Source organism: Corvus moneduloides, chromosome 1, assembly GCF_009650955.1.
Source record: "Corvus moneduloides isolate bCorMon1 chromosome 1, bCorMon1.pri, whole genome shotgun sequence".
Classification (NCBI taxonomy): domain Eukaryota; kingdom Metazoa; phylum Chordata; class Aves; order Passeriformes; family Corvidae; genus Corvus; species Corvus moneduloides.
Genome location: NC_045476.1, coordinates 154,138,757 through 154,157,050, shown reverse-complemented (window position 1 = coordinate 154,157,050; position 18,294 = coordinate 154,138,757). Strand labels below are relative to the sequence as shown.

At 44.6% G+C, this 18,294-nt stretch overlaps 1 protein-coding gene across 10 annotated transcripts in view; it reads right to left on the bottom strand.

Moving 5' to 3' along the window:
- Positions 1 to 769: 769 nt before the first annotated feature.
- The window catches only part of ZHX2 (zinc fingers and homeoboxes 2), a 75,562-nt gene continuing 58,037 nt past the window's right edge, over positions 770 to 18,294 (bottom strand). For 9 of the 10 annotated variants that reach the window (XM_032132522.1, XM_032132564.1, XM_032132541.1 and 6 more), the window contains 2 exons: positions 7,195 to 9,882; positions 770 to 2,041 (listed from right to left, as the gene is read on the bottom strand). In XM_032132522.1, coding sequence (XP_031988413.1) covers positions 7,199 to 9,697 — 2,499 coding nt within the window. In that variant the 5' untranslated portion in view covers positions 9,698 to 9,882 and the 3' untranslated portion in view covers positions 770 to 2,041; positions 7,195 to 7,198. Of the gene's footprint in view, positions 2,042 to 6,577; positions 6,714 to 7,194; positions 9,883 to 18,294 lie in introns of all 10 variants that reach the window. The other variant, XR_004244305.1, reaches the window with a different exon arrangement.

Sequence of the window (18,294 nt, the reverse complement as noted above, 5' to 3'; positions counted from 1 at the left end):
ACTTAAGGGCAATTAAAATATTACCACCCTTTCGTATAAGCAATGTGAACAAAAGTGTCAATTAGTTTCAGTTACAACTTCGGAGTTCTGGACAAGCCTCTTCAGATGCATTTTCTTTTTGGTCCCCTGAACTGTGCATCCATGACTACACAGGCACCTGCCTCTGCCCTGCAGATGAACATCTGAGCCGTGTGTGACAGGATATGTCCATACTCCCTGTCTGGCAGCCTTTGCCCAGGGAGGAGCTGATGTCACTTTCCCACCTTTTGCTGTTGCCTCGTGACACACAAATGCAGTAAGCAAAGTGCTGCCCCATCCACTCACTCCTCTTCAGCAATGAACCAGACAACTTTATTGTAAGGAAAGGCACTTATTGCCACCCACTGCAAACCTCCCTCTACACTTATATGTTGTGCCGATGATTAATAAAAATAACTACATATGGGTGAGTCACTGGGGTGGTTTCATTCAGTTTGTAACTGCAATCAAAATAAAAGGTGTTCCCCAAAGGCTCATTCCCAGGCACTATCTAAATCCCGCCTGCAGGAAAGAGCTGACTGATATGGTGGTATAAACATCAATACTCACTGAGTTCACTTTAATCTGGTTAGTATTTGCCAAGCCAAATATTGCAAAACTAGTTAAACCCCTCATCACACCTCTAAAGAATCAAGCTCCTATGCACAAAATTTGGGCTGAGTTTGGTTGGTTTTTTTTTTTTTTTTTGATTTTTTTGTTTTAAAGTAAAATAAAGGAGTTGAGAAAAAGGTTACCAAAATTTTTAGCCTTTGTTTTATTGAGTTACAACAAATGAGCAACAAGTTAGAAAAGTTGGATTTATGCAAACTCCCTGGCATCCTATTTGTGCAGCGTACTGAAAGGTGGGCAAGTTTTCCAAACCCAGCGCGGCAGAGGAACGCACTGGACGGCTCTTGCACCCAGGCTCCTGCTCTCCCTCTGTTCCCTCCTCACATGTGCACAGACACCCCCATGCAAATCCAAATTAGCAGTATTTGAAAAAAAGTGCACTCAGGAACCTAGGAGTCACCTAAAAATTTTAGTGGCAAGGGTTAATAAGAAACTTCTGTTGTGCGCTACAATGTCTAAAGCTGGAGGGCAGACTGCTGGTTATGGTGTCCATCGCTGTACCAGCCACAGAAACACAAACAAGTTTGGATTATGAAGCATCTTAATTTCCTCGCTCCAACCCCTCTGGGAGTTGTACTGCATGTTTAAACAAAAAGTGCTAAAAAACCCCCAAAACCAAACCAATAACCAAAAAACGGCATTCTAGCCAAATCTTCAGAGACCCACAGCTGGGGCTGGCTGGTGAAAAGTGAAGTACAGGAGCTGGAGAAGACTTGCCTTGTAGGAGCATGGAAAAGCAGAGATTTAAATACTTCAACCAGTAGCAGGTGGCCATAGAACAAAACAAAAAAGTCAAAGCAAGAAGAGAAAAAAAACAAAAAAACAAACCCCACCGCTCCAGAACATATTTAACTGGTCTGAAATGTAAACCAGGGTGGGGATCTGGGCTCAGGTGTTGATCTGCACCAAGACAACTCCAAAAGATTGCAACTCAGAACACTTCAGGAAAAAAAAAAATCTTCTCTCCCTCGTCCACAAAAGACACTTCCCTCCCCCCAACCAACCCCAAAATTTCTCAATTGCATTATATGCAAGAATAGCTTGCACCTATTAAAAAAAATTAACAAAATTTTTATGTTGTACAAATCTGTTCCAGTAGAGGAAGAGGCTGGGCAGGGAAAAGTGGGTGGGAGAGAAACTAAGAGAAACCTATGTACAAGGACCTTTCCTCTTTCTTTCTTCTCTTTTGTAATGCAGTAGTAGGACTTTGGCACTATCAACAATTCCATGATGATGCTCCATGAGAGTATTTCTCACTGTGCCTCCACAAGCACAGTTTGAGACTTGGGAGTCACAACACACTCTCTCAACCCAGGCAGGAAAATAGAGTTTTCTTCTATTTTCAGGCAGCATTTCCCCTTCAACATCAGGACAGTGTAGCTGAGGAGTACCCCTGCAAAAATTATAACAGCAGCATATTATTTTTTAAGGCACTATGAACTGTTTGAGCTGTTAACTAAGATGGCATCTGGTTTACATCCCTGCACATATGGTAACACTGTTTTGTGTTAACTGTACCCTGAGGCCTATCCTTATCACAGCCTCATGTGGTAGGGTATTGGATTTTTGCTGCATGTTAACAGCCAGTTAATAATCCCCTACAGATTTCTAACAGGGATATATGGTCCAGCCTTAGCTCAGGCAGATTCTCACACTGACTCAAAGATGATGCATGCACGTGTTTGGGGCAACTACTTTGCAACCACAGGACAGACGGTGCTAAAGCCAAGAAGACTTCAGGTCTCTCTCCCCCAGTTAATCCCCTCATAATACTTTTTGTTTTACATGATTTTATAAAATTATACAAACTACATGACAATGGAAAAAGGATGTGCTTGTGCTCTGCAGAGCAGCTTCCTGGTTCTGCTAGGACTCCTGCACCTACATAAAGGATGCACAGTGGACCAGAGATTAAAAAATGACCCCTCAATACCCAGCCTTCAAATAGCCACCACTTCACACGTATCCCCAGTTCCCAGGAAAAAGCAAGGGCTCTATGACAGGGATTATGCTCAGTTTTACCACACTGAGGTGTGAACGTGCAAGAAGTACAAACATCCTCCTCATCCACCCTGCAGCAGTGCTCACTGAAACCTGAGCTGACTTGTTATTTCACACCTCTTATGGATGTTGCTATCTGGTCTGTTATTTCCCACAAAAGCAGTGAGCTCTATCTGGCATCTGCAATGCAGAAAGCAAGGCAGTCAAGCCCAGGAAAAGGCAATAGGCTTGCACCAACATCAAGGGGAAAAGTCCTCCCCCTATCCCCGAGACCTTCCCACACAGGCCCCTGTTCCTCCTGACTCACTGGAAAATTTTAATTGCTGCATTGGGTTTTGCTTCTCCCTCTGAAATCCTTCATTATATTAGAGCTTGGGTCTCTAATGCACCTCATTGGTTTCAGGGGAAAAAGCATGTCCTCCCTACTTCAGCCTCATTCCCTTGAATGTTTAAGGGTGACCTGAATTCTGCAAAAACCACTGGTCAATCCCATGCTGACTTACTTCAGGATGCTGACTTGGAGCCCAGTGCCAGTAACAGACACTATAGTGAGCTTCTTAAATGAAACCCTAAACCTCAAGAGAAGTGAGAACTTGGGCAGAAAGTGAGAAACCCCAGTGCTGTTCACTTTTAGTGGTTTTGGACACTGAGGAATGCACTGGGCCATGGGCAAACAAGTGATCTCAGCTCCCGCAGCAGTGCAGAAGGAGCTGGAGATGCCAAAAGGACCCGGACTATTTCTGATGCTCAGTATCATGCATTCAGCAGATGCAAGGGATGACTGCCTTCAGGCCTCTGCAACTTTCACGCATGGTTTTACTTTGGCAAATCTCCACAGAGCAGCAGTCACAGCCATCCAGCAACAGGGTGTTCAGCTACCTCGTTCCCACCATGAGCCACAGACTTTGGTGCCTACATCTTACAGGGTTCATGCTTAAAAAAAGGAGGTCAGGAAATAACTCTAAAAAAAGACAGCTTACTGTGGAAAGGTGGTGATGGGGGGAAAAAAGTATCATTCTGAGAGAAAACAAAAGTTCTGATCTTGGGAAAACCCCACAGGGAGACAACACTGAAGAAAGCCAGCAGTAGCTGCCAACCACTGGCACACTCTGGTCTTGCTCTCCTGTCTGAGCTGTAGTTTCCTGTATTTAATTCAGAACCAGTTTCTGTTTGTCAAGCTTGCACAAAGGAGGACAACAGACCTAATTTTGACCTGTGCTGCAGGAAGGCAGGAATCTCCCTATTGATGGAAAGGGAGCTAAAGCACCCTCCTGACAGAGCAGTGGGGCCTCACTACAAAAGGGACACAAGGCTTCATAACAGTCTCTAGAACACTTTCAGAGATGGCTTTAATGCACCCTACAGCAGCCACTCAACATCTGGAAGGCTGCAGTACCCTATGGGGACAGATCTCCCAGCCTCACTGTTCAAGAAACCTGACCTACTCTATGGAATAAATCCAATTTTGCCAAAAGCTTCAGATACAGACTTAGAGATACAGAGCCTCTTAGTCCTGGGATGGCAGAGCCTGGCATGAATCCTGCTCTCACAGAAGCCCAGTTCCTTGTGAAATTCCCTCTTGCTGCAGCAGCAGCAGAATCTGCCAAACATGGATCAGTTTTGGAAAAACTCAGTTTTTTAAGGCATAAGGTCTGTCTAGGCTATAATGCAATAGCTCTCTAATAGTTCCAAAATCTCCTAAAGATACATGTAGGAGAAGAAAGTGACCGAGATGGTCTGGAAGACCTGAGGTTTTACAGAAGCTGCACATGATTTCAGTCAAGAGGCGTATGGAGGTCAGTCACCAACAAACATTCATTTTAGACTACATAAAGCTGGTAAAACAGCAACACCATGAATATGAAAGGAGCACACTTCTGCCCGATGTAGGGTTCAGCAGTGAAAGACTCACACAGTAAGTGTGGCTGTGTGAGAGCCAAGAGGAGTCCCTTGTCAGCTGTTCAGTCCACCTCTTATATGTGGTACCTGAGGAGCACGCTAGGAAAAATCACACTTTTATGACAACAGGCAGAAACAAGCTCTCTGTCATGTCATGCAGTCTCTGCTTTTGAGTCATACCCTGGATGTCACTTAGGATAACACCTTGTTAATTTAACACCAAAGTTTTAGCTGAAAATTTCTAAGATTGGCTGCACAATGAAAGCTTAGAAAAAGTACCTGAGATTTTTCCATGAGACCCATCAGTGTGGGATGTAAAGCTTCCAAATTCTGTGTCACAACAACTGTGACAATGCCTCTGTGTGCGCACCAGAGAGCGGGCACCTACGTTTCTGGGCTGAGACTTACAGGCAGAATAAGGGAAAATTAAAAAGACTTTTGTCAAGTCCCCAGACCAGCACACCGAGAAACTGGCAAAGAGCAGAGGACAAAATGGCCCTCTGATCTTACTGCACGCTCTTTGCAGCAAAAGTCCTGCTCCAGTGCACCTTTTCTCAGTACGTGTATTTTACACACAGCCACCAGAAAGCTCCTCATCAAAAGGATCACTCAGCAACAGTTTAACTGAGATCAAAGTTCTTATAAAAATTCCTCTCTAATAACACTTGAGCACCTCCAGAGCCCTGGAGCTTTATGGTCAACATCTGTACCAGGGCACAGAGGCAGGAGGTTCACTCCAACATACCTGACACTGCTCACAAGCACAAAAATGCAGGCACCAAACCTGTGCTCCTGGAAGGGAGCTGTTGCAGAGCTTGGTTTCATAGTGTAAGAGGCTTGTAAGAAACAGTGGTTTCAGGCAACTCCCCCCACTCCTGCCTTCCTCCCCATTCCCCCTCTGAGCCCCTGGTCTGCTACCTCTCCTCAGAATCAATATTTGTAGCTGGAAGGGGGAAATGATCTGGAATAACAACCCTGAGGAAAAAAAAAAATCCCACAATGCATTTATTCATCACACATTTGACTTTAAAAGGCAGATCAGATCCTGGCTCTCCCTTCTTATGTGGCTGCACAACAGTGGCACCCCAGCGTGCCTCTGGCTGATGTTCCCACATCCTTCTTCCTTTAAATCCCTGCCTTTGACACACAGGTAACACCTGTTCCTCACATCCCTAATTACCAACTTTTTCAAGAATAGTGCAGGACAGTGGCTTGCACTGCAGTCAATCTTTAAGATATTTTGTTATATAGATACTGTCATAACGTTTCTCAAGATTAGCTAACAGAATTCACAGTCAAAAATAATGTCATTTCAGGATTTTTTTTTTTTTTTTCCCCCCGAATCAGAGAAAATGTCCAGGAGACTTCTGGACAAGTACTGCACATAGAGAAAGTGGAGTGCTAGCCAGCAGGGCTTGATACCAAAAACTGCATCTGTCCAACAGGTAGTTCAATCCAAGTACTGGTAGCTGTAAAAGCAGAAGTCTTAAATACAAGTGTGGAGGCACTTCTATCAGTCCTGGCTTTTTTAAATTTTTTTTTTTTTAATTTCTTAAAGAAATGCTAAAGTATATTTTACTTAATAGATGTCAGAAAACTATCAATTTTCTCAAACAGGTGTTCTCTCACTATCATTTTTAATGCAGGATGCTGATCTTTCTGTAGGATAAGCTCTAAAGTTCTGGCTAAAGGAACCTCTGGTTTAGGAGAGACAGATTCATTTATACTGAAAAACGTTACAGGCTCCAGTGAACTCAATTCAACACGCAAGAAATGCTGACAGTCCTTGCTCCAGAGTTACACCTGTGCAACTGTGATCAGAAACAGGTTTTAGATCTCCAAATAAAAAGTCCTTTCACGTTGGGAAAGATCATATAAAGCCCCCATAAAGCCAGACCCCGCAGCTTGCTTTTAAATTCAATATTCTGTGAAGAAGAGCTGCTAAACACCCACACAGCTTAGTCTGGGGCATTTCCTAAACCTCTAGTGTGAGCAAGCAGAACAAAGCAAGACTGGAGACAGTTCTCACCTGCAAGAGGAAGAAAGCACATTTGCATGAGGCACTTCAGCACCCACTTTTGTTTTTTCGCTTGTTTTTGCATAAAGAAGCATCTGTGTCCTAGGCCCTTCCCCCAGTGAGCTTTTGTTTTGAATATCGCAGAATGCTGCAAAGGAAGGACCTGAGATGCAAAAACAGGCGCAACCCCTATTCAGTGATCTCTCAGGCAAGGGGGATATTAGCAACAGTGTTACTTAACTATTTCTTCGTGTGGCTCAGCTAGCACCTTTTATATAAAGTGCTGCAGAGGTTACATATGTTGTTTAAAGGCAGAAAGTTTTAAGGTTTAATCGCTTACTGCCCAAGGGGAAGAAAAAAAAAAAAAAAAAATCAGAAAAACCTCCCTTATCCAGGACTTGACCCACAAGGACACAAGAAACAAGGCAAATGGCACTAACCCCTCCCCTACCATGCAGCTGGCCTTAATTTACAAGCATGATGGGTCTCCCTTTTGTTCAGGCATCCAGCAGGCACGAGCATCCGGCAGGGATGGGCTCCAGGGATTTACACTGAAGAGGGGCTACAGAATGCTGGAAGTACACCCAGACAAAGGCAGGCTCAGAGAAACAGGGCACCATCAGCATTACCTGTCTATACGTGGGAATTGTCTCCAGATATACTTTCAGAGTCCAAGTCTGCCAGCTCTGTGTGGCCCTCGGGGGCCGTTTGGCTCCAGCTGTCCGTACAGTCCGAGGCAGCGTCGTCCTCGCCCACCGTCACCTCCACCCAGTTGACCTCCGCCGGCTCCTCGTTCTCCTCGCTGCCATGGCCATCGTGGCTGTTGCACTCCAGCCTGTCCACACCCTCTGCTTGATTCCCTAACAACGAATCTTTCAGTGGTTCGCAGTCTCTTTTTGCTCTCACCACTGGTTTCCCCCCATTCTCTTCATTCAGTTTTTTATGCTCCTGGTAATGCTGCCGAGAAACCTCATTACCATTCTTTGGACTCTCAGCATGTTTTGAGCTCTTTTTCTGGCTCTGCTTGTTATGACCATCACCAGCATACTGCTGCTGGTACTGGTCAATCCATTTAAGTGACCCTGTTCTTAGTGAAGACCGGTTTTCCTTGAACCAGCGGACTATTTCAGTTCTCGTGAGCCCAGTCTGAGATGCCAACTGGTCATACTCCTGCGGTGATGGCCACTGGGTCCTTGCAAATGTGCTCTTCAGTAGATGAATTTGCTCTTGTGTTTTCTTCAACGTGGTAGAGGACCCAGATAAAGCACCAGGGAGCTGAGAGCTACTCAGAAGTTCTGCCTGGCTTATTGCACCATTGGGAGTTCCTTGATCCTTACTTTTTCTGTATGATCCCATTGAGTCCAAGACAGCTTGCTCCATGCTGTCCCTTATCTTTCTCCGCTCAGAGAACCATGAATCTATCTCCCTCCGACTCAGCTTAGTCTCCATTCGCAGCCTATCCAATTCTCCTTGGGTAGGAAAAGAGCATCTCAAGAAACTCTCCTCAAGGGCCCTAAGCTGCTCTTGAGTTTTCTCTTTGAATCTCTGGGGAGTAAAATCTGTGTATGGGTGAAATGACCGGCCATGTCGACCAGCTGAAGGTGCTATTTGATCTTTCCCTAAAGCATCACCAGGAATTTGCACAATGCCCCTCTGACTTCTGTACCTGTGGTCACTGAACCACTTCTTGATCTCACTCCTGGAAAGACCTGTTGCCTCTATAAGCCGGTAGACTTCTGCATCATCAGGAAACTGGCTTGCCAAGAAACTGGCTTTCAGCTCTGCTATCTGCTCCTTGGTCTTCTTCCGTTCACTGGCTGGTGTCATGGGAACAGCAGTCAACTTGGCAGGAATCTCAGGCACCTGAACTACATGAGGACGCTTAGCCTCTGGGGCACTTGGTAAGGTCTGTATCGTCCTCTTCTGCCCCTGGTTCGGGGCAACAGCAAGTGTAATTGGTGAACAGGAAACAGTTGAACCATTTGACACAGGAGTCAAAACCAGGCCAGTCTGGCCCAGTATCTGACAAGGCAAAGCTGTCTGGATGATAGGCTGTGGCATTTTTGCAGTTGCCAAAGGAGCTGGCAGGACGGTGATGGTCTGGGGAACTGCCTGGATAGTACCATTGAACATCTTCTTTCTTGCTTCCTCCACTTCTTCAGGAGACCAACTTATACCATGCTTCAAACGTTGCGTAGCAAACCAGATTCGGATTTGTTCTTCTGGATGTTTTGATGCTGCTGTCAACCACGACAACTCTGCTTGTGTTGGATAAGGAAACTTATTAAAGGAGTTGATCATGGTTGCGTTAGTGTCCAGTGCAGAGTTGTATTTGGTACTGTTCAGAGGGACCGGGACCTTGGGGACAAGGTTGATATTTGGTGGCAGCTGTACAGAGGGCATAACATGGGCTAACACATCGTGGAGAAGGTCTCCATTTATACAGGCAATAGCTTCAGTGGCTTCAGTTATGATGCGGGGGAGAGCGCCATCCACGTGGTTTTCTGTAACTCCCTCTTCTGGCTTTTTGGATCCCTTCTTGGTCTCCCCTTTAGGCTTTCCCAGTTTCATCACTGGCACTTTATTCGCACTAATTCCCCCATGTAGTGAATCGTCACACTCTGCATTTTCTAGCCCACTGCTTGTGACAGTGACATTGTTAGTGGTGGTCTCAATGGACTGCTCTAAAACAGTCTGATTATTGCGTTTAATTAATTTCAGTTTAAAGTTAGTCTCTCCCGGGTGGTATTTTGTGTTGTGGTCAGATAAAGAATCATATTTTTTGGTTGTGAAGTTGCATTCAGCACAGACATACAGGGGGTTGAGAATGACATTTGGATGCTGGGTGTCAACGTGCTCTGTAAATTCATTTAAGTTTTGTGTTGAGTAAGGGCAATACTTACACTCATAACCACCTTGGGGTTTCTTAGACTGATTTTCAGCTGGGGGCTTTGCCTCAACCACTTCGCAGTCTTTGACTGAGTTTTCTGAAGGCCAACTTTTTTTGGAGTCCTGCTGCGATGCACCAGTCCCCTTGTCTTTAGGAGTCTCTACGCCCTCGGCACCTTCCTGCTCCATGACTTCAGAAGTTCGCACCATACAGGGAGTTGTGGACTTTCTTTTGCTAGCCATGGCAGCTCCTGGCACTGTGTTGTTGTCCCAGATGGTCGCTTCTTTTGACAGGGTGAGCAACCAGCTCAGTAGATCTTGCAAACAGCTCCAAACTTCCCCGATTATTTGACTCTGTTTTGTTTAATGAATTTCTGCCCTGGCTGTGACCATCAGCTCCACCAGTAGACCTGTCAGCTGCATGACACCTGTGAAACAAAGCACATGTTGTTAGGCACTGATCTATAAGACATAAATTTAGCAGAAAGCCACAGCTCAAGGCATGTGCATTTGCAAGGCATGTGCATTATTTTGGATATTGCCAAACTCTTCCTCCTCCCTGTCATCATTTTAAGAGTCAAAAATCGTCCCACAAAGAATAAAAGCAGTGGGTAATTTGCAATGAAGTGTGCCACAAGAAGAAAATTACTTTAGAACAAATAAGATGAACGGACAGGGGATTTTAATCTCCACTAGACTCAATGTGTTTAGCTGGGAAAAGAAGACGACACTGCTATAAATACTGCATCTTTTTATAGAAGCTGCAATTCTATTAATTACTATTTTGAAGCCTGCAGATTTGAAACTGAGTGTGATTTATATTGAACTTAATTACTTCCCACTGTCACTTACCTTGTAAATATGTCTACTAAATGATTGGGGTTACTAATGATGGGTGATTTCTAAATAAAACTATAGGGTCTGCCTTGGTTGTAAAAGTAATGGCAGAAAGAAGAGTTAATGCAAATCAACACTTCCAGAGGTCTGTATTTTGAGAAAAGGTGGGCTCAAAGCAACTGCAGCAGGAGACTACAGCAGATTTATGAAGCTTATCAAGTCTTTTCCAGAAGAGAAGTTTCCTTAAAACACCACTTTACACTCAACATTGACAGAAATAGCTACCAAAGGTCACAGAAGCCCTCAGATACCTTTTAAACAGGATCCCTTTCTGTGACCCCACTGATGTTCTAATTAAGTCCCAACTTGTGCATGTCACTCCCTACAGAACTAAAAAAACCCAAATCAAAACATTCTAAAGCTCAATTTTTATGTTGAAGCAGTTTTGAAAGTTCCCAAATTCAAGAATTCTGTAAAATGTATGTTTTGAAGGATCTGAGGCAAACATCGGTCAGAACAAGCATGAAGAAAAATTATACCAGTTTTTCTATGATCTACCTGCACTCATCAGGACTGGGTAGAGGGAAAAAGTGGAGTTCAGTTGTCAAAAGAGTTTCATTAATCAAAAAAAGATAAAAAAAGGTCACTTCCCTATTTGACAAGATGCTTTTTTTTATTAATCATTGATTCCAATTTGCTATTCTTCCTGATTGGAGAGTCTCTGGTTTCATAATACTTCTACAGTCTTGGCAGAAAACTCAGATTTAACAATCAAGTAGTTCTTAGAATTGATTGAGAGAGGTACTGGTGTTTACAAACTGGAGCGGGACAGAAAGTGGAGATTCACAGAGTGAAGTGTTCTAAATGGAGAATCTGAACTAGAGATCCAGTAGAAGATGCCCCTACCCACTGCAGGCGGGACAGACTGGATGGTCTTTAATGATCCTTTTCAAATGCACGTTTGCTTATTGTGAAGATTGTAAATGATAAACTGCATCCAGAACTGAAGACATGAAGATCTAACAAAATAAAATCCCACCGCAGTCACATCTGGACACATCCAACATCAGCAGACACTTTACAACCATCTGAGTGCTGCCCCTGTATCTGCTCCTCTTGCTTGAGCCTTGGCATGAGAGAAACTGTGAAAGCAGCTGCCAGCTTCTTGGTTCTGTTTGCAGCTGAGGAATACTCTGCAGGTCTCCAGAGCACAGTGCTGCCGCTCTGCCTGTCACAGATCACACCATTCCTGTACATATGGAAACTCAAAATGATATACTGCCAGAGGAAGCAGCTCCAGCTGGGGATAAGAGCAGGGATGGCAGCTTCCAGCTCTATGCATTCAAAACCCAGCACGAAGCAATTCCCCATACCCAAAACACTTCATGCGTGAATTCTCCACACAGCACCTTCATGGATAAGGCTCTTGTGAGACTCAAGCTGTGAAATACCAAACACACCATGGAGAAGATGCCATGCAGACACTATTTGTTATAGTGCAGATGCCTCTGCATAACTGCACGGTGGTTTGTGTTCACAGCCACTGCCACCCCTGCTCCTCCCAGCCCTGACACAGCCCAGGCATGCTCCTGCACACTTGGTAAAGCATCAGAGCATCTGGCTGACTTTCAAGGGTGCGTTTAAGCTCCATGAGCTTCCCTGGGAAATGGAGCATATTTGCTGAGCTCTGTGAAACAGGGATGGGGCTGCCCACAGGCTTATGGCTCTGCCTTGGTCAGGATGACCCAGTGCTATCTCCCCCTAACCTGGGACCACCAACATTGTCACCACCATTCCCCAAAGCATTTGCCTCTGAGCCAACATTCACTTTTCTGTTTCCTTCTTTTCCCTTCTGCCTTTTAATGATAAACAAGCAGAAGAACAGTGAAAGCCATGATGCCTGGTTTTCTGTAGATTTGTGCCAGCTGACCATTAAAATGGATCACACTGAATGTTCTCTATCATTTCCACATACTCCTTCAAAATTCCCCTTGTACTTCCCCTCACAATCGTCCTTGCACAGATATTCTGGCTGTGATCTGTGACTTGCTGCATCCCACTGCAGATGGGATCAGAGGCTAGAGACAAACACACAGCTGTCCCAACTCCCATCTTCCTGATCACCAGTTTTTAACTGTGCTTGCAGAAAATGAATTATCTTTGAAGCTTCTTCCCTTATACCAAGTTTGGCTGAAACAGGCCAAAAGATGAGAGAAGGGGGCAGAATGAGCTCTGTAAGTCCAGCTAGTGCTGGAAACAGGGTGAGGGTGATCAGGTCATCAGGTCATCTCACTCTTCCCTGTATATTCCCACAACATTTATGATACTGACTTTCTTATATGAGGGAAGGGAGGTGCAAGGCAGTGCCCTGGGCCGGGGTGATGAAGATGAGGATGGAGTCATGGTTCCTGGGATGCTCCTCTGAGTCTTGCTCTCCCTCCCAGGCCACAGCTGCACCTAATAGTCTGCTCCTGTTTTCATGTATGACCTCCTGCAAAATTCATTTGGTAACATCAACAAAAGGAAGAAAATTCAAAGGACATCAAAGACAGAGGAAGGCTTATTTGTATTTCACTGAATTTCCCCCATCCTCCACAGGAAGAAAAAGCTAGGAACATAAAGGAGTGTGATGGAAGAGAAAGAGTGGAGAAGGGAGAAACATCTAGGCTACAGCTTTGAATCAATCAAAGGTTTCTTAAAAGACTAAATGTTTTGAATTCCCCAGTCTCTGGAAGCTCAGCAAGCTCTCTGCTGCACCAAGCTCCCAACTCTTATGAGGACAGGAGGACTGACCTCAAACAAGAATGCTCCAGTACAAAGGAAGGGCCAAGGTCCCTTCAAAACATATCTAAGTGTGTGGAAAGATGAAAAATTCTTTCTGCTACAGTTTTTCTAAAAAATTGTACAGATTGTTGCTTCTCTTCCTTCTTCTTTTCCACAGTGTTTTTCTGCATGTCAATTGCTGGTTTTCTAACCCTACACTTTGAGTAGTTTTTTTTTCTGCCACATGAGAATCACAAGGCACCACAGAAATCAAGCTGAAGTCAAATACTTCTTTTTCAATAAATGAAACAAATGACTTTTAGTCTAAGATGCACACTTTGGGGCACTCATAACTAGCTACAGACTATCTTTGTCCCTTCAAGCCACACTCTGAAAGATGGGGAGGAGGAGAAGCTCAACATTTGCCTGAGCAAGTAGAGTTTATTGGGACCTCCAGGCTATAGGACCTTAGTAAGGATGTAATTTGGGATAAAGCAATAGGAAGTTCCAAAGGAGGATGGGACCCCCCCCCCCCAAGACACATCCTTGGGAGGTGCATCATGTACAGTTGCAAGGACTGCCACAGCCCATCCCAGAACATTAGAGAAAGCATCAAGAGCATCTCACAGCTTTCAAACATGAGCCACTTGCCAGAACATCAAAGCCCCAGCAGACAGCTTTAAATACGTGGTGTTGCTCCTGACAAAACTGATAAATGATGCCACTTCAGCTCCTGCAATGTAATGGCTTTTAGCAACCAGCACATCCTGATGGGAACCTGAGCTACACTTTATCACCTGAGCCCTGTCCACAGGACATGCACTCCTTCAAGGGGCAAAATTCACATCTGATATTCAATGTGGGGCTGCACCACAGTCAGGTCAACCTCTATCCCTAAAGCTGGCCCTGTTCACTTTATACTTTATTATGGACAGGACCCTGGACAAATGACCTCTTTTTTTCAGCTGCTGCCACTTGGAGTACCCACAGGAGTGGGGTGCACGGGTGCAGTCAGCAGCTTCTTTGTGAGCTCACTGCATACTCACTGTGCATGGAGAGGGAAGACAGTCCTCATCCCTCCAGCTCACCTGCCACATCTCTTGCTTGTCTCCCCACACTGCAGGGGGTTGAAAGAAAAAAAAAAAAATCTCATTTTTTGAATTTTCTTTTTAAATGAGCAAATGCACAAAGCAGCAAAAGGCAACCAGGTGAAAAACAAAAGTGCTTGGCTCCAAGCAGAATCTGTCATTGTGAATGAGGTCTAAACCAAACCACAGAGAACCTGCGTGCAGGAACAAAAACTTTCGATTTGCTTTGCTTCAGCAAAGACATCCAGGACAGGAGCACACAGGTCAGAAGCAATGCCTTCTTTTAAACTTATCTCCCCAAAAGTGCATCACAGCACTTAAGAGTGAGGCCCTAACCTGTCTTCATTTAATTTCTAAAATTTGTTTAAATAATGAAAGAATCCAGTCACGGTCCTCTGATCAATCGAACCCCTGTTAAAATGGCTACAGAGCATCTGAAAAGAGAATGAAGTGGGATCTTAATGGCAACTCTGTGCATGACTGAGGAAATACCAGATTTCCTACCTGATCATCTGGCCCCACACTGGGAAAACTGCAGAGACTCACACAGGTAAAATAAACCATGTTTTTAGGCCTGGCTGGCACTGGAAAATGCTTACTTGTGTAGCAATGCCACCTTCCATCAGCATAAGGTGACTGTACAGTTCAAGCTAAGGAATGATAAAAACAAATCCAAAAGGTTTCTCTTGCTGAATACTGAAATCTTTTCACTCTCTTGTATCTTTACCTTGTGCACATAGCTAATTTTATGCCCTACTTCCCCCACAAGAAAAGGCAAATATTGGGGTAGAAACTGAACTCCTTTTCTGCAGTGTTATTCCCACAGGCTCCTCCAAGGTGGTGGCAGAGCAGGAATTTTCCATGACACCTGGGACACAGCTCAGTTGCACAAGTCCTGTGAGCTGTGGCTGGGGAAGTGGTAGGGCAGGGGGGAGATAGGGCAAGATGCTGCCTGTTTTTCCTCATACCCCAAAACATGACTGAGTCTGGAAAAGGCTGTCTAAAGACAACCAAATTTGAAGGTATGTCTAATTAAAAAACACGGAAAACCTTACTTTCAGCAGAAAGGAAAAAGCACATCAGAAATATCACTGTTTTGTGCTGCATCTTGCTTTCAGCCAAGGGCTGGAGTAAACAGAGGCTGAAAGAGTTTGAACCCCCCCAGGCAGTGCAAATGGATCTTTACTTTTCACAGATAAACCTTGCTTTTAAAAACAAACAAACAGAAAAAACCCAAACACTTTAGGGACACTTGTGTAATTTGCCAATAAAATCTTCCTTTACTTTTTCATCTTGCTCCATTGTTTGCTCTGCCCTGTGCTGGCAGAGAGTTCCCAGCACCTGGCCTCATTTGAAAATTAACAGTGGGAAAACCACCAGCATGAGGATATCTGCAAACAAGCACAGAAATATAGGAGTGCTCATTTGCAAGGGCTGGCTGATGTTTGAAGAGGGTGGAAATACTTTATTGCTTACTGCTTAGGAGCTCAGTCTCCACAAACAGCATCCTCTCTGCTACGCAGGACAAGCACCAGCAAATTACACTCTTGTAATTTAACACCCACACCCCCCCTTGTCTGAACATGACATTTAGTATCACAAAGGTACAAACTCCTCCTTACAGCTTTCCCACGCCCCTTCCCCAGCTTGGCGCCGCAGCAGAAGTAACAGAGGAGGTACACAGCACAGAGCTCACTAGAAAGGACTTGTTGGGCACCAATTGTTCACTCCCTGGGTTCTTTTGGAAGACCATCCCACTTTATCTCACAGTAACTGGATCTCAGCAAACCTCAACACAGATGCCATGCTCTGCCCTTGGACATCAGCCAGGCCCTGCTGCTCACTGCCTTGCAAACACTGCAGGTTGCTTTTAAAGCAGGGACACCCTTTTTCAGGAGCTGAAGAATTTGCCACCCCTTCCAGGGTGTGTGACCAACCACACCATGATGGACTGCAGTACTTCTGTTCATTCCTGGATATCTTCAACCATCTCCTTTCATAACCTTCCAAGCCTGCGGGTCCCTGACTTCCCTAGGACCCAAATACTGTCTCCCTCTGAGCATCCCGGATTTTAACACTTGACTACAAATTCCGTGGCTGCCTAAAAGTCATGCTCAAAGAGTTCAGAGCAGAGCAGAAACTAAGTGATATTACTCAACAGCATCATAAGCCCCCATGACCATCTACTCGTTGTTTATGAAGGCTGCAGCAATGCAAACACAGGCAGCACAGAACAGAGCTGTCATCCTGCTCCCCATCAGAGATGCTGAACTCACATTCATTAAAGTTGTGGTAACATTTTTCTCCTACAAACACAAGGATGAGAGGGGAGATACACATTTCATGGTGCAGAAAAAGGAACATGCCTAGGGTGATGTTTTTCCTTCCTTACAACTGTTTTCAGCATGCAGCTGCTACAGTAGTATCAAAAAGCACATCAGCTAGCACAGCAAAAAACATGCTGTTGCTCTCCTCTGTGATAAAACACTTTAAAACATTGCTTAATTACATACAGAAAAATAAGCGGAAGCAAACCAGGGCAAATAATTCCTGCATGATAGATTGGGACTGTGACAATTTACAAAAAAAACACTCATACAGAAAGGCAGGTTTTGTGAACTAGGGCAGAGCTCTTAAAACAGCATTTAAGTCAGACCAGCCCAGAGCTCCAATACTTCTACAGTTCTTTGTGAGCTGAATAAATCCCAATTAAAGGGGAGGTATACAGATTGTTACAGCAATAATTTTTGCAGGCATGTGAAAATATAAAATTGACAGTTTGCATATGTTGGTGCAGACATTTCTAATTATAAAAATATTCCCACATTGATGTCTGTTACAGGATGCCGTGACCATGAGTATTTGTCTACAGGGAAGCAGCAATCGATAATTTTTCTTTCTTTTAAGGATCAGAGACTCACACCTTTCAAAGGTGATCAGCAAACCAAACTGCCTCCAGGACTCCTGACTTCCCTGGCAACACATCCTGTGAAACTGGATGTCAACAGATGAACGGGGGCAGAAGCAAACCCAGCGCACATCCCACCTCTGCCCTGCACCCCCTACAGTCACTGAGAGACTCTGTAAAAACACACAGATAAAACAAAAATCAGAAGTATTGGTGGGCTGAGGGTAGAATGAAAGGGTTTTTAGAAGGCAGCAATAGCTGTAGAAAATCCTGGAGAAGTGCATAATGAAATTAATCACATGAAAGCTGCCTTTTAACATTAACAGCTCAGCTGTGATGTGACCACTGAGTAGAGATAGAAAAACTTACTCTGAAAAACACAGGTATTTTGGGGGAAAAAAACCCCTGTTAGTAGGCTTCGCCAGAATAGGTTGTGTGGCAGAACCATGCAAGAGAGGCTTATTTCAGAGTACACTGCTAACAGGCTGTTCTTTTGAACTGAAATGTTCTCATTCAAGCTGCCGCTAAGCCAAAGATGCGGGGAAAATGGTGGTATGAACACAAGAGGCCGAGCCCTTCCCATAAAAGGGGAAGTTGAACATTGCGTGCTGTGAATTTTCTATTATAAGTACCAATCTGCAATCACTGCCTTGTACTTCCCCCCCCCTTTTTTTAAATGCAGGCTTAATTCAGTTGTTAAAAACTGCATTAGGCCCAACTAGTTTTGCTTTCTGAAAAAAATCTACTCATGATTAGAAACTGCACTTTACAAACTGGTTCATGCCCTGAAAAAATACTTATATTGTAGCAACAGTCACTTATTTCACCTAAGACAGTGGCCTTAATCTCAGTGTAGGCAGGAGATGGTCCTTCTCCAAGAGGGCACACACCGAAGCAGATGGGGCAACAACAGGCAGGAGGGAGAGAACTGGAGTGCCAAGGTGGGGACAAAATCCAGGTTTCCTTGCTTCCCACCATTGCTTTCTCCTCCAAGAAAACGGCTGGCAACCCACAGATTGCACATGAAATGGGACATGTGGGTAACTGTGACTGCTGCAGCTTCCACTGGTTTGTGAAGTTGGTGCAGTCTGGGAAAAACTTTTTTACTTTGCAGTGTGTGCTTCTGCCAAAGGCACACGCATCCATGTCCTGCTGAACATGTGACTTAGCTGGTGCCCTGCTCTGGAGTCACAGATGCTCAGGGACACAAAAGGACCCCAAATCCCAGTGGCACTTGGCTGTGC